At 43.7% G+C, this 15,101-nt stretch overlaps 1 protein-coding gene across 4 annotated transcripts in view; it reads left to right on the plus strand.

The window, feature by feature from the left end:
* Positions 1-15,101, plus strand: part of MARCHF3 (membrane associated ring-CH-type finger 3) — a 180,933-nt gene that overhangs the window by 163,038 nt on the left and 2,794 nt on the right. For all 4 annotated transcript variants that reach the window (XM_078386218.1, XM_072992399.2, XM_020790680.3 and 1 more), the window contains one exon: positions 850-10,145. In XM_078386218.1, coding sequence (XP_078242344.1) covers positions 850-1,008 — 159 coding nt within the window. In that variant the 3' untranslated portion in view covers positions 1,009-10,145. The remainder of the gene's footprint in view (positions 1-849; positions 10,146-15,101) is intronic.

The following is a 15,101-nucleotide window of genomic DNA, read 5'->3' on the forward strand; positions in this document are numbered from 1 at the left end:
ATGGATGTATTTGTAATTTTTTAAAAAAAAATAATGTGTATTAACTGTTGCAGGTTGTGTTATCTATGTCACCTTGGGTACTTCCAGTTTGGAGGTAGAAATCAGGTGTTAGCTAATTGTTTATCAGATGAAGAACTGTAATGAAGATAGGTCATTACATGGTACTCACTACTAGGATAGGAACGGATAATCTTCCTGTAGTTTTCCACCTGCCTGCTGTGAGCCTATGCATTCCACAGCTGGGTTATCCTTCACACATGAGAGCAGGAAGCCTCAGAGCTGCATTTTTGCAGCTTTATTCCATTATACAGTACTAATGTAGTATTTAGAAGGTGAGCAGACCTTTTCTACTTGATGATGGTTGTGTAGGAAACACTCACCACCAAGGCAGCCAAGTTTCAGGTTTGTGACAATGAAGGAGGGGCAGTCACCAAAAAACAGTTCTTATGCCACTGCTACTACCTTTAAAGCTGGGGTAGAGAATGCTAAGTCCTGGGGTTAAATCTGGTCCTCTTGGCATACTCATCTTGTCCATTCTATGCACAGGAGGACAGACAAAGTTCTCTCTATACATATAACCCCTCTTCCCCTCAACATCATAGTTGAGTAGCTGCCTAGTTTTTGCATGGCTTTTCCCATAGCTAAAATATATGGAACTTTCTGACTCTTTTATCTTTCATTCTGCTCATCATCAGAATGCAACCTTAAGAACGTAGCTGAAAACAGAAATCAGCTCTCCATCTGAAAGAGGTTGCCCACCCCAGATTTACAAGAAGACAGCCTTATTTTTGTTTCCATGGTCTTTTCTTCTCCATTCCAAATATCTTCTTTCTTTTGCTCTGTCAACAGGTATCATTTCGATATCACTGTAGACTATACAATGAATGGCGTCGGACCAATCAAAGAGTGATCCTTCTCATCCCAAAGTCAGCAAGCATCCCTTCGAACCAGCAGTCCTTGTTAGGCCTGCATTCAGTCAAAAGGAACTCAAAAGAGACAATCGTCTAGCAGTGATAATCTTGTTATGGGGCCATGAACTACATGTGGGGTCTGATTCCATTCCAAACCTGGTAGCGTCACATTTGGAGAAACAGACTCTTTGCAGAGGAGAAGACATCAATGTTGCAACTGAAATCATGGATGCTGCAATCATATGATATTTGCTAAGCTGCCAAACATGTTTAAAATTTAGCAGATACTGTATGAAATCCTCTAATACTGTGTTGATAGCTGCATCACTAGGGATGCAACCCTTTTTTATTGTTGTTTAAACATTATTAAACTATGATGGCAAACAATACAAAAGACATCTGCTGCATTATTTCTTTATCACGTTCAAGAGAGCTTCATGTGGGACACCCCACTTTGCAAAGGTAAATGGAAGAGCAAAGGGATGATTCAGTAACCAAAGGGACAGGAAAGAAAGGGAAAGCCTGGTTTGCTATGTAAGAACAAGCTGCTTTCTTAGACAACGTCCAGTTCTCAGTAGGAGCCTCATGACCAGTGTTGCTATGTATGTCTAAAAAGCTCTCGATACACTGATCACAATTCCTTCCTTGAGAAACTGTAATTACACACTAACCAAAATCCTGAATTAAGCAGAGTTCTGATTTAGGTATGGGAAGTGTTGTGGGGGTGGATTACAACACCCAGAATTCCCCAGACAGCATGGGCACTGGCCTCCATGGGCAGCATTTACAAACACTACTCATAGCTGCGATATACAGAATCTGCACGAAATGTTAGATGTGTTATTGTTATTTTTGTTTTGGGCAGTATCCTATTGGCCAAGTGTGGAATGGACTGGCAATTACATTCATGTGTCCCCCCACCCCAGCCCTGCTACAGCCAGCACAGGGGTTGTGCCAGGGGGATCTTGCTAGAGTGGAGGTGGGCAATATTTCCATGGTTGTCTTTCCTTGTTCAGATGACAACTGGCCATTGTAGCAAAGGTTAGATTCTTAACACCATACCAAAATTAGAACTTTTTGAAGAAGAGAGCTCCAGGGTACAACAGTAAAGACAGTTGTTAGCTCTTACCATCAGCTGTAAATGTTGCAGAGCATTGCAGAGAAGAGCTAGTAGTTCCTCTGGGCCACCATTCCTCTTCTCCGCCCTACCTAACCCCATCCTGCAAGCACAACAGCTTCTGTGTGATTTCTTCACCTTATGATCTCCACCAATGAGGATTCATGGGCAGAATTCATAGGGGGAAAGATGAGACTTTAAATGATGTTGTTGTACTGGTGTAGAAGCGCTCTTACCTGTTGCCTAAGGAAGACCCATGCAGGACAGCACTACAAAGCACAGTTTTCTTTGAAGATTTGGGGGGGGGGGGGACAAGCATTTCTGTAGTGCAAGCAGGGATGCAAATCTTGAGTGAGCCCAAGTTATACCAGAACAGATTTTTACCCTAATTCTGAACATTTATTTTGCAAGGGGGGACGTGCGTAGATAATAAAGAACTGGCTCATTAGACATGTTTGAGGAAGCCTGGACCTGCCTTGCATAACAATGAGCAAGACAACTGCTCTGCTGGATTGTCAGCCTGACAGGTAAATTTAGATGGGAATACAGAAGCCCTGGCTTCTTTGTACCAGTGAGACTAAGGCCGCTTTGTTGCGGGGGGGGGGGGAGGAATCATCTTACAGCAGCCTTACAGTTCTAGCCATTGCTAATTTGGAACTTGAATACAATACTAACATTTTTATTCCTGGGTGGCATGCCTTGCATGTAACTACCCTTTCTTAAAGAAGAAAATAAGAGAAAGGAAAAGCATTGTTTCTGTTATTTTTAGAAATAGGCTATGCAATGAGAATGCTTGTACTAGGAAATGCTGCTATCAGGACATGTAACATATTTGCAGTTTCTTTTTATTTTTTTCCTTTTCTTTATTTGTGTGAGTGTGTGTAAATGATGATGCAAAGACAGTGATTTCAACATTTTGTTTTACATTTCCTGTGTTGCAAGGGGGGGGGGTGAATAAAAGAGGCTATTTTGTAAAGAAAGAAGACTGCATAGATTTCAGACGGACAGGACAATTGTTCTGTGTTACTAACTTTAGGTTTTAGCCAGTTACATTGACAAGTAATTAAATGAAGAACAGTTGCCTTTTTGAAGACATTGATAAAGTTTTAAAAGTAAGAATAAGATCAACACACAAATATTGTTGCCTTTTAGGGAAGCAGTTGCAAAAATACCTTATATATGTTTAATATATGTTAAATCAATTAAATATACCATAGCCAAATGTTCCTCAAGATGTGTATCCTCTAATGATTACCACCGCCCTCCCAAAAAAGCCACTCATACCATTCATTGTCTCTTGGTATATGAATTGGGAATGACATGTGTGAGCCATTTAATTCCATGGTTATAACCACAGAATGTTCCTCGTCGCCTTCACAATATGTTACTGTCCCTCAAACCATACGAACCAGAAACTTATATAAACTCTTGCAAACCATTGTCTGCCCAGATCACAGGCTTCCTGACTGTTATTAGGACTGCTTTCTTAGGCTCTAGATATTAGAAGGCCTCGTCTAGGCAAGAAGTGAAACCAACTCAGTTAAAATATTCAGTCGAGCCGTACTCAAGCATGTTGGGTCAAGGAGAAAGACCTAGTCCCACCCCCTGCATGTCTGTCTCCAACTGTAGAAGGACAGCCTGAAGAGGAGACAGAACATCTCCGCATTATTTTTCAGAAGTTCCAGTCCTCTTCAGATTGTCCTCCTTCCTCTGGAAGCAGCAACAGACAGGGCAGGGTTAGAATGCTGTCCCTGTTCATGCTTTCAAGGAAACTGTTTTGAATATCTGAGGAGGGCTCCACAGGAGCAGTAACTTCAGGTCACTTGACTCTCATTCCAGTGAGAACACCTGTTAGAACTTAACTCCAACTTGGCCCATGTACTGGGTAGGAAAAAAATCTGTTCCTCCAACTGTGGTATCTCTTTAAGACGAATAGAATCACATTTCAGGAATTCTGATCTTAACATTTAAGTCAAGTAGGAAAAACATCTTTTTAACCATTAAAAAAAAAATAGGGACACCTGGTACAGATGCCAGATAAAAACCACGCATATTATAGTCAAGGTACGGCAGTAAATAAAATAGAAAGGGGATTTCTGTGCTTCTTCTAAAATGCCAGCTCAGTCTAAAAATGGGTCACCTGTGAAGAGCGTGGAATAGGAAGTCTCTCCAACATTTATGCATCACTTAAGATCTAAATGAGTAAACATATTTAGCAGTGCTAGCAAAATGCGGCACCACTTACCAATTATTTAAAAGGAATATTTTGGGGAGGGGATGGAACTTCAGACAGTTGGCAATGTTTTATTGTTATTCCTTATATTCTTGTTAGCTGCCCAGAGTGGCCTGGTTGCCAGATGGTGCGGGATAGAAATTCAAATAATAAATAAATTTACAAAATTATCCCATGATGGTGGAGAGTCCTCTTCAAGAAAACTTTTGTCACTTCCTGAACCCCATTAAAAAGGCTTTGAGGAATTTAAAGTCTTTGGAGGACCCTCTCCCCTCTTTCTACGGTGGTCAGCGGGAGAAAATTAACAATAACAGAATTGCTTTGGGGCGCATGTTGGGATCAGGGTTTGGAAGTAACTTGTCACTTATAATTAATTGATTTTCGACAGTCACAAAGGTGCCTGAGAAGAGTTAATCTATACTTTGATATGTTTAACTGTCATGGGTGTCCATTTCCACAGAATCCTTGAGCTGTGTTGTTTGGCAATATTAACCCTCTCCAGACATTAGCTCCGAAAAGCATATGTCACACAATGGTGGGGATGCACATAAGCACAGGCACCCCTCCCCCCATGTCCTCATCTAGAAGTCATGCACACCTATGTCCTACATAAAGGTCTGCACTGATGCTGTAATTGTGCTCATCTAACTATGCTAAAAGTATTTGTGATAATAGCTACCTATTAGAAATCTGAGTTAATGTATTTCAAGAAATGTGCTTCCAGCACCTATGCAGGTCTGAGGTGGCACTATGGAGTGGACATTGTTTATGTGTGCCTCTCCATCCCCTCCCCCTTTCAATTCTTCATGCTTTCTGGCTGTATATTGGTAAAGGGCTATAGAATTCTTTGCCTGGAACTATGCTGCTAGTGTACGTTCAAAAGTGACATTACTGTTATGGAAATTGAAACAGCATCACACTTAGTCAAATATATGGTTTGATCCCTGTGGTTATTTCTGTTGTCCAATCTTTTCTTCAGGTCTTTTATTTCATCTTTTACCTGCATCCAATTTCCAGCAGGTTTGCTGGATTTTTGAGAGCTCATTAAAATAATCCTATAAAGTTTTATGATACATTTGTTGCTTGTGTTTCCACATAACTCTTTGTGTAGAACCGAATTAAGCCCAAGGAAAGAGAAAATTTTCTGCCACCTTGTTCAAGAGGTAAGAATATAGTTACCTTCTGGGTTACAAGGGTATAACTAAGCAGTGTTTCCAAAATAATATAGTGAAGAATGACTTTATTTTTGTGTAATGAGCATTTACTTTCAAGGGATATATCGATGAGGCATGTTGATACAAATATTTCAGATTCTATGCCATTCTCTTATCAGTTCTAAGTGGTAAGAAATTTTTGTTTGGTTTATCTTCTGTAATTTTATCAGGGCTTTTGAGACACAGAATCAGATCTGATCACTAGAGAAAATCAGAGAATGATGCAAGAAAAGACTGTCTAACCACTACAAAAAATGAGTAGAGTGATGCAAGGGGTTCCCTTTGGGAAAAGCAAAGTTCCAAACTCTGGCTTGCCCATCAGTTAATAGACAACTTAAATTAACATTACTTCTGAACTGAAGTATAGTTGGCTAAAAAACTAGTCATCAGACTTGATGACATTACAGCAGAAATCACAAGACTTCAACTGCAATGAGGCAAGGGTTAAAAACACACTCTAACATTCAAACATTTGGGATGTGGTGGCGCTGCAGGCTAAACCGCAGAAGCCTGTGCTGCAGGGTCAGAAGACCAAGCAGTCGTAAGATCGAATCCACACGATGGAGTGAGCTCCCGTCACTTGTCCCAGCTCCCGCCAACCTAGCAGTTCAAAAGCATGCAAATACAAGTAGATAAATAGGGACCACTTCGGTGGGAAGGTAACAGTGTTCCGTGTCTAAGTCGCACTGGCCATGTGACCACGGAAGGTTGTCTTCGGACAAACGCTGGCTCTATGGCTTGGAAACGGGGATGAGCACCGCCCCCTAGAGTCGAACACGACTGGACAAAAATTGTCAAGGGGAACCTTTACCTTTACCTAACATTCAAACAATTCTGACTATTCTACACAAAAGGTGTCTTAATTTCAGCATTACACTGGTGGAATATTTTTTTTCTTTGCTTATTCTCAGTTGTTTTAATAAAAACAATCTTTGCTGATTTACTGCTGGATTGCCCAGAGATCTACCTTCATCGCTGCACTTCAGTAACCAGAACATTACCTTAGAACAACCAAGCAAACGGACTATCTCAGAATATGCACACCAGTAGCATTATCGAACAATGTGATAGATTAACCAGGGTAATAATGTGATGGGAACAAAGCCTCCGGTGTACAACACTTCCTTGTTGCCTCTCCCAGATCGGCAAAAGCAGAATCATGTACTGTACATTAAGCCCTTTCAATTTTTTTAATGTGCATGATTCATGCAGGTCACACTTAAAATTTTTACAAACAACACACATAGATACTTTCTGATTAGAGAGATGGCCTCTAAAGCTACATCTTGCCTGTAGCTTCCGCTCAGCTACTAGAGCCTTTATAAATTTGGTAACATAATGCATATTATTGCAGTTGTCTCTGAATACGTGTTGGGTCCCTCTTAACTTTATCCAGCCACTGATCCCTCATTTTTCTCTATCTTCAACACAGTATTTTGGTTTGAAAATGTCCATTTGTCTGTCCACATGGTCAGCATCTATGCCAACCAACCGCACAGCTATTTGTATGACCACTGGACAGGTTAAACCTTGCCTCTGGGTGTACCTCTTTTATTTTCTCTCATAAATCTAACAGTTATTGGGCACAAATGCAACAAAATCAGAAAAGGAAAGTTTAACATTTCTCAGCAGCAGCCTTACTGGTGTGAAACATCTAACAAAAGTCAGGATCCTGCAATAAGGTGATTGATTTTTATTTCACTCACTCACACTCATTCAAGAGAATAAGCACACTTCAGAGTAAACATGGTTAGGGTTGCACTCTGACATCTAACATTGCAATCTCCTGTGACTCTAGTTAGGAACCCATTAAGTTCCTAACCCATTAAGGAAACAGGGTTTAAGCCTGCTGCATAAATCTGTTTAAAATGCTCCAATCACACAATTGTATTATTATCTTTCACACATTTCTGTGATCGGTCTCCAGCTATGATGTCCTTAGTAGGTCATGCAGTTCTCAGATACTGCTCAAAAGATGTCATAGAGTATTACACCAGACTGGCTTTAAAAACAAGAAAATCCACAAACTCCGTTTCTGCCTAATACAAGGAACAACAGCAACACAATGTATGTTCTTCCTATGGACAGATTTGCAGTATTTTGAACAACACACTAAAGAACTTCCCAATTTCCCCTGGAATGCTCTCCTGGAGTATTGGGATTTGTGGATGATAAAGGATATAAAACAGGAGTGCAAAAGGAGATGATACCAAAAGGAGATGGAGGCAGTTTGAGTAGAGTTCTGCTTATTTAAAGATGTTGCAGATTTAAAGTATCCTGCCCCCCCTTCCATCCTCTTATTAATGAGAATGCATGACACTCTCACAAGTCTTTCAGGGACTGTAGGAGGGAAACATCCTCTCTTTAGCTTTTTTTCTGTTTATAATTCTGAAGACCCAGCGCCCCTGTGGCACTCAGAAAAAAAAAATCTAATTTCAATAATGTAAATCTTTGTACGTATTACATGGTGATTTCAACACTTCCCCGAAACTGCTTAAACTGGAAAAAAACAATTCTTACCCAATTTGTACGTAGCTGATGTCTGTCACTGCCAGGAAATTTCAACAAGATGAAACAAACCTTGATGATAACAGAGACTTTATAGTCTTTCTCCTCTACAGAATGAAAAGATGTATCCACCATGCTGTGGAACAATGCTTTTCAGCTAGCATTAAAAAAAAATTAACACACTTACTGGGGCCACATTTATCACACTATTTGATCTCTCCCATCCTGGAAAATTAAATCCTCATAGTCAAACATATGATCCTTATTTCATTACTTCCTCATCATCTATTAAAGAACTCCAGCATGGTAGATAAGGAGAGCGACTTTCCCCAATGCCTTTGCACAAACTAATTAAATAAAGTAATGGTTCCCAACACTGGGTAACCCAGCTGTTCTTATACTGCAATTCCCAGAAACCCTGGCTAGCACAATTGGTGAAGGCTTCTGGGAACTGCAGTCCAAGAGCACCTGAGTTACCCAAGGTTTAGAACAAAGCACTGAAGGCACAAAGGTAAAATGTTTTCCAATCTGGTTCAGTTCTGGAAAAGCAATGGAGTTGAAACTATTGTTGCTGTAATTCACTACATTTACTAGAACAGCCTAATGAAATCCTAATGTGGATAGCTCAGTGGTTTAGCTATCTGGCTCTAGAGCCATAGGCTGGGACTTCTACTTCTCACTGTGCCTCCTTAACAAGGGCTGGACTTGATGATCTGTAGCATCCCTTCCAGCTCTGCAGTTTTTATTGTTGCTGTTGATAAACATAAGGCATTGTTTTTAAAATGATGCTTCCTTGTGCAGTTTTCTTTTCAACATAATCTTAGTGAGGCTCTTCTGCACTTTGGGGGCAAGAAAGATCCTCTATGATGGTGTTTAAAGTCTAAAATTCCTAGATTATAAAATCTGTGGAATTCTTCCATTTTTGAAATGTTAGCAAACTGAGCTATGGGTATTGTGCAGGCAGGTCTCCTCACTTGCATGCTCTCACCATGTTTCTTGATTGGCACTGTGCTCATCAGGCTCTATGGTACCTTTAACTAGGATCTCACAAATCCTATGGCAAAACTCAGGTTGTGAGAAAAGCCTGTTTCATAGGAACAGAAAGCATCTAAATCCTTCCATTTCCCCCTAAAAGCATTACAGGAAGTACAAGAGAATAAAAAAGAATCATTGTAAGGTGTTTTACTTCAAAACTTTTATGTGGGTCATCTATTGAAAAAGCTAATGCAACTAACACATTAAAACTCAACATCTTACTTCAAATATTAGAGAGGTCCAATCCATGTTTAACTTCTAATACTTAACCAGATCAAATGAGAGCAAACTAATTTTTTACGAGTGGTTTTTTTTCCAGATTTCAACACTGCAATAGCAAGACTCCCATCTTGTGGCAGGCAGCATCATTGTAGCATATACATCACCAAAGAAAGACTTTGGCTGTTAGAATGTAAGCTGTTTGTTGTTGCCAGCAACAGTAGAGATGAATGTGTCAAGATTTTTAGACCAATGCAAATTTAGTTTGTTCTCCTAGCAGCAAAACATCTTTGAGCTAGTTCGTGAATGTTAAAAAATTAGATTTACAAACTCCACTACTTAGTTTTCATTAACTTTTACACTAATTGTAATCAAGCAGATTCAGAAGCCTACTGCTACAGCTTTTCCAAGCATCAAAGCACTGAAAGTCTTAAGTGGTATGTTCTAATATACAACAGAGGGATAACTTCTATTCAGTAGGCAAAAACTAGTCAATACATAACTATGTAGCCTTAGATATTGATATCTCTATTCAGTTAGTGCCCACATTACTGTCATCAGAATGCTTAGAGAGGAGCAATCTTTTGAAAAACTGAACAGGAAGCAGCTCTAGTCCCAAACATCTTCAGTTCCTGGACAGGCTAGTACTTTGACAATTGTGGGTAGTAAGTGATGCTGGGATTAAGTCTAGAATCCATCACCTCCATCTAACTATGCTGCTAGTCTCTTGTTAGTATTAAGGAATTGTGAAGAGATTATGGACTTCTTCGGGACTTTTCCATGTGCCTGCAAAGCAAGGCAGAGGAACATGAACTTTCACCCCATGGAAAACAGCTTGTTTGTACTTCTTCCCCATCTTCTGTCCAGAGTTACTTCAAAAGAGACCTGAAATCAATAGGACTTCAAAAGTGGGGTTACTTACCTGTAACCATGGTTCTTCAAGTGGTCATTCTGTGAATTCACACAAACGGGTTAATCCGGCTCCTGCGTCGGTCTCCTCGGAATATTCTCGAGCTCTGAAAGAGAAAGTAACAGACGTAACGCTGCCCCCATTGCGCATGCTCCAACCCACTCCAGCCTCAGTTCCATTTATTCGCCACAGGTGTGCATAGATGTGGTACGCACTCACAGTGACAGCTAGAGGGGAGGCCGGGTGGGATTGTGTGAATTCACAGAATGACCACTTGAAGAACCATGGTTACAGGTAAGTAACCCCACTTTCTTCATCGTGGTCTTCTGTGAATGCACACAAACGGGTGACTAGCGAGCTTACTCACCGGATGGCGGGATGTCACTGCAGCACAGATGTCAGTACGGCCCTCCCAAACACTGTGTCCCTCTTGGCTCTGAGGTCAAGTCTATAGTGGGTAATGAACGTTGATACAGTTGACCACGTGGCTGCTCTACAAATATCCGGGGTATCCACACCACGTAGGAAGGCCGTAGAGGATGCAACAGCCCTAGTAGAATGAGCGCGTAAGCCGTCAGGAGGGGACTTGTGTTGTAGTTCATAGGCCAAGACAATAGTGTTAACAATCCATCATGAGAGGGTAGAACGTGCTGCTGGTAAGCCCTTCTTGTGTCCAAAATAACAAACAAAAAGTCGGTTAGAGGCCCTGATGTCCCTGGTTCTGGAGACATAAAAGGCGAGGGCTCGTCGAACATCCAGGGTATGGAGCATGCGCTCCACTTCAGACGAAGGTTGTGGAAACAAAGTTGGCAGAGAAAGAGGTTGGTTGAGGTGAAATTCAGAGACCACTTTTGGAAGAAAGGAGAGGTCGGGGTATAGCAAGACGTTATCTCTGAAGAATTGCAAAAACGGCTGATCAGACCGTAAAGCGGCGAGTTCACTGACACGTCGTGCAGAGGTGATAGCCACTAGGAAGAGTGTCTTGAGAGTTAACAACTTAACGTCACACGTGGCCATGGGTTCGAATGGAGGCCGTGTAAGGGCGCGAAGAACCAGTTGGAGAGACCATTGAGGAACTGGAGGTTTGGTGGGAGGTCTCATGTGGGCTAGTCCCTTCAGAAAGGCTTTAACAGTGGGATGGGAGAAAAACCGGGAAGAAGGAGATTCTTTCGGTTGAAACGAGATGATAGCAGCTAGATAAACTTTTACAGTGGATAAAGCCAAGTTGAAGTCAAACAAATATCGCAAATATAACAACAACGTGGAAAGTGATACAGGGGAGGGGATAAGACCCCTGTCCTGAGTAAACTTAAGGAAGCTGTTCCATTTCCGTCTATATAAGGAAGCAGTGGATGGCTTCTTAGCCCTGTCTAGTACTTTCCTGACTTGTGGGAGATCCTCCACGCAGTCAGCTTCAGAGTTTCCACGTCTGGGTGAAAGATGGCGCCCGCATCTTGGGTTAGGAGGTCTGGAATCTGTGGCAGCCTCCACATCTCCGATGACATGCTGACAAGTGTGGGAAACCACGTCTGGCGGGGCCAAAAGGGAGCTATGAATATGGCGTTGGCCCTGGATTGACGGAGCTTGACCAGCGCCCTCTGAATGAGCGGAAGAGGGGGAAATATGTACAGGAGAGGATGATTCCAGCGGAGCATGAAGGCGTCCCCTAGGGACCCGTTGCCTATCCCTGCTCGGGACGCATAGTTGGTGCATTTGGCGTTCTGTCGGGTGGCGAAGACATCCAGTGTCGGAGTGCCCCACATCAGACATAGGTCCCGGAACACTCGGGGGTGGAGTTCCCACTCGTGTGTTTGATAGCGAAGGCGACTGAGCTGGTCTGCCAGAGAGTTGTCTGCCGTGGGAACATGTATGGCTACCGGAAATATGTGGTGAACACGACACCATTCCCATAGAATTACTGTGAGATACAGTAACGAGGGAGAGTGTGTGCCTCCCTGCTTGTTCAGATAGTACATGGTCGTGGTGTTGTCTGTTATGACTTGAACACCACGACCACGCACCATGGGGAGGAACGCCCGAAGGGCCTTGATAACAGCCAACATCTCGAGGTGATTGATATGAAGGGCCACCTCTTGTGGAGACCAAAGCGCATGTACCTTGTGCAGCCCGCAGTGTGCGCCCCAACCGAATGGGCTGGCGTCGGTAGTTATTTGAACAGTCAATCTCAGCGGTCTGAATGGTCTGCCTATCCGAAGATTCCGGGAGTGTGTCCACCATTGTAACTGAGCTGCTAGCTCCCTGGTAACGTGAAGGCGTTTGTTCTGACTGTCCGTCATGGGGTTGAATAGGGCGAGGAACCACGACTGCAGGGATCTCAGTTTGAGTCGCGCATGAGACAAGGCAGGGGTTGTGGAGGCCATGAGGCCCAGGAGGTGCTGAGCATGCCTGGCGGTGACCCTGGCCCCCGGGTGAAACTTTCTTATTGCCCGTTGAAGCTTCTGAATCCTCTCTGAGGGGAGGAATACCCGTGCGGTGATGGAGTCGATGCAAGCGCCTATGTAATGCACCCTCCTGGATGGTTTGAGATGGGATTTCTCCATGTTGACCTCGAGACCTAGATTGGACAGTAAACGAAGAACCAACCTTGTATGTTTTGAGGCTTGACTGTAAGAGGGAGCTACCAGGAGCCAATCGTCGATGTAGGGGTATATATGAACACCCTGAAGGAGTAGGTAGGCAGCCACTGGAGCCATCACCTTTGTAAATGTGCGAGGGGCTGTAGAGAGCCCGAAGGGTAGGGCCCGAAACTGGTAAATGGTGTCGCGAAAGAGGAAACGCAGATACTTGCGATGATGAGGATGAATGGTGATATGAAAATAAGCGTCCTTTAGGTCTATGAGGACAAACCAATTGTTTTTCTTCAACAGGGGCATGATGGACTCGAGTGTCACCATACGAAAACGGCGAGGGCGAAGGTAAGTATTGAGGACCCTGAGATCTAGAATGGGCCTTATACCCCCGCCCTTTTTTGACACGGCGAAATATTTGGAATAGAAGCCGGCCTTGATGTCTTTTATGGGAACGTTTTCGATGGCGTGTTTGCGAATGAGTGAGGCAATCTCCATCTCTAGAGCAGCGTTGAATGATGTGGGGCATACAAAGCCTAGGGGAGGTAAGTCGATAAACTCGAGTCGGTATCCATGAGTAATGATGCTTAGGACCCATGCATCGTTTGTAATTGAAAGCCAATTGGACAAAAAGGGGGAAAGTCTTGTGGTGCCCGGATGGGAAGGAGGGCATCCTGGAGAGTCAAAGATAACGCTTGGATCTTTTCGCAGGTGGTTTGAAAGAGCATGTGCGCTGGGACTGCTGGGACCTGAAACTGGGAGCAGAAGAGGATGCTCTAGACGATCTTTGCTGAGGTAAGTTCCTGAAAGTCTTGAAATATTGGGATGATTGCTGATAATGAGCGTAGGGTTTGCGCCACTGAGGTTTGTTGTAGCGTGGCTGAGACTGAATGGAATAAGATCTAGCGGCCTTCTTGGCCTTATGGAGATCCTCTAGGTGAGTGTCAGTCCTTTCATTAAAGAGGCCCGTGGCATCAAAGGCGAGGTTCTCTACCTTGTTCTTGACGTCATCTAAGATGTTAGCCGCTCTTAACCAGGCATGTCGACGGACAGTAATTGAGGACATAAGGATTCTGGCTGCTGCTTCGGCAGCATGCCTAGTGGAGAGTCTCTGATATTTGGACACAGTCTGTGCTTCCTCGTAAAAGTTAAGGAAGGTCTGTTTAGCATCAGGTGAAATGAGTTGAAGTCCAGGTAGAATCTTTAGCCACAGTTGTTTCTGGTATGCCCCTAGTGCAGTTTGATAATTGATAAGTTTAATAAGAAAGGCTGCAAGGGAGTATAGCTTCCTCCCGATGATTTCTAATTTTTTGCCCTCCCTGTTGGTAGGGGTAACATGCGATTTACCGGTGGGCTTGGTGCAACTGGTCTCAACAACTAAGGAGTTAGGAACCGGGTGTTTTAGTAGGAACTTAGTATCATCGCCGTGGACGCGATAAAAATTCTCAGTTCTCCTGGGTAAAGGTGGGTTGTCCGATGGGTGCTCCCAGTACTGCTTTATTATGTCCATAATAGCAGGTACGAAAGTCAGACTAGGAGGGGGAGCCCTCTCCTGGTTAATATCTCCAAATATAAGATCTTCAGCAGCGGCAGCAGGCTGATCCAAGTCCAGCTTCAGGGTCTTAGCTAGACGCAATAGCATTTGAGAATAAGAGGAGAAGTCCTCGGAAGGGGAGGAGACATTGGCCTCTCCTATGTCAGAGCCAACTGCCTCTCCTTCTGGAAGTGGATTCCTATCTGGTTGTGGAGGACACTCCTGTTCTGAGTTGGAAGAAATGACCGAAGAGGCTTCATCCGGGTCGGATGAAAAAACATCTCTCTTCTTCTTCCGCGGAGGTTTATCAACATCACCCCTAGCGTTCGACGTCGAAGGCTGTGGTATGGTAGCAGGTGGAGCCAACGGAGGGAGGGGCAAAGGCTGTAGCGGTCGGTGGTCGACAGGTAGGTCGACGTCGCGATGTCGATGCCGACGTCGAGGTGGCGAGGTGTCCGATGACGACGCGATGTAGACATACTTGGTTTTATGTCTACGTCGGCGGTCAGGAGATGTCGACGTCGAACTGGTGGAGGCGGAGCGATGTCGGCATCGACGGTGTCGAGGTCGCCGTGGAGAAGGGGAGTCGGAAGAACTAGATGTGCGCCTACGCCATCGGTGCTTGTTTCGACGTCGATGCGCATCCGAGCGCGCCTTCTTGGCGGCACGCCTCCCCCGTGTCGACGTCGAAGATGAAGAGGAGGACGAGTCGTGTCTCCTCTTGCGGGCTTGTTTTCCACGCGGTGACTTCGATCTCGAGCGGGATATAGAGAGATGCTTAGTCTTTGCAGGGCGTTTGCCGCGGGGCGATCTCGACCTCGAGGGAGATGTC

The sequence above is a fragment of the Pogona vitticeps genome, chromosome 2 (assembly GCF_051106095.1).
Source record: "Pogona vitticeps strain Pit_001003342236 chromosome 2, PviZW2.1, whole genome shotgun sequence".
Classification (NCBI taxonomy): Eukaryota; Metazoa; Chordata; class Lepidosauria; order Squamata; family Agamidae; genus Pogona; species Pogona vitticeps.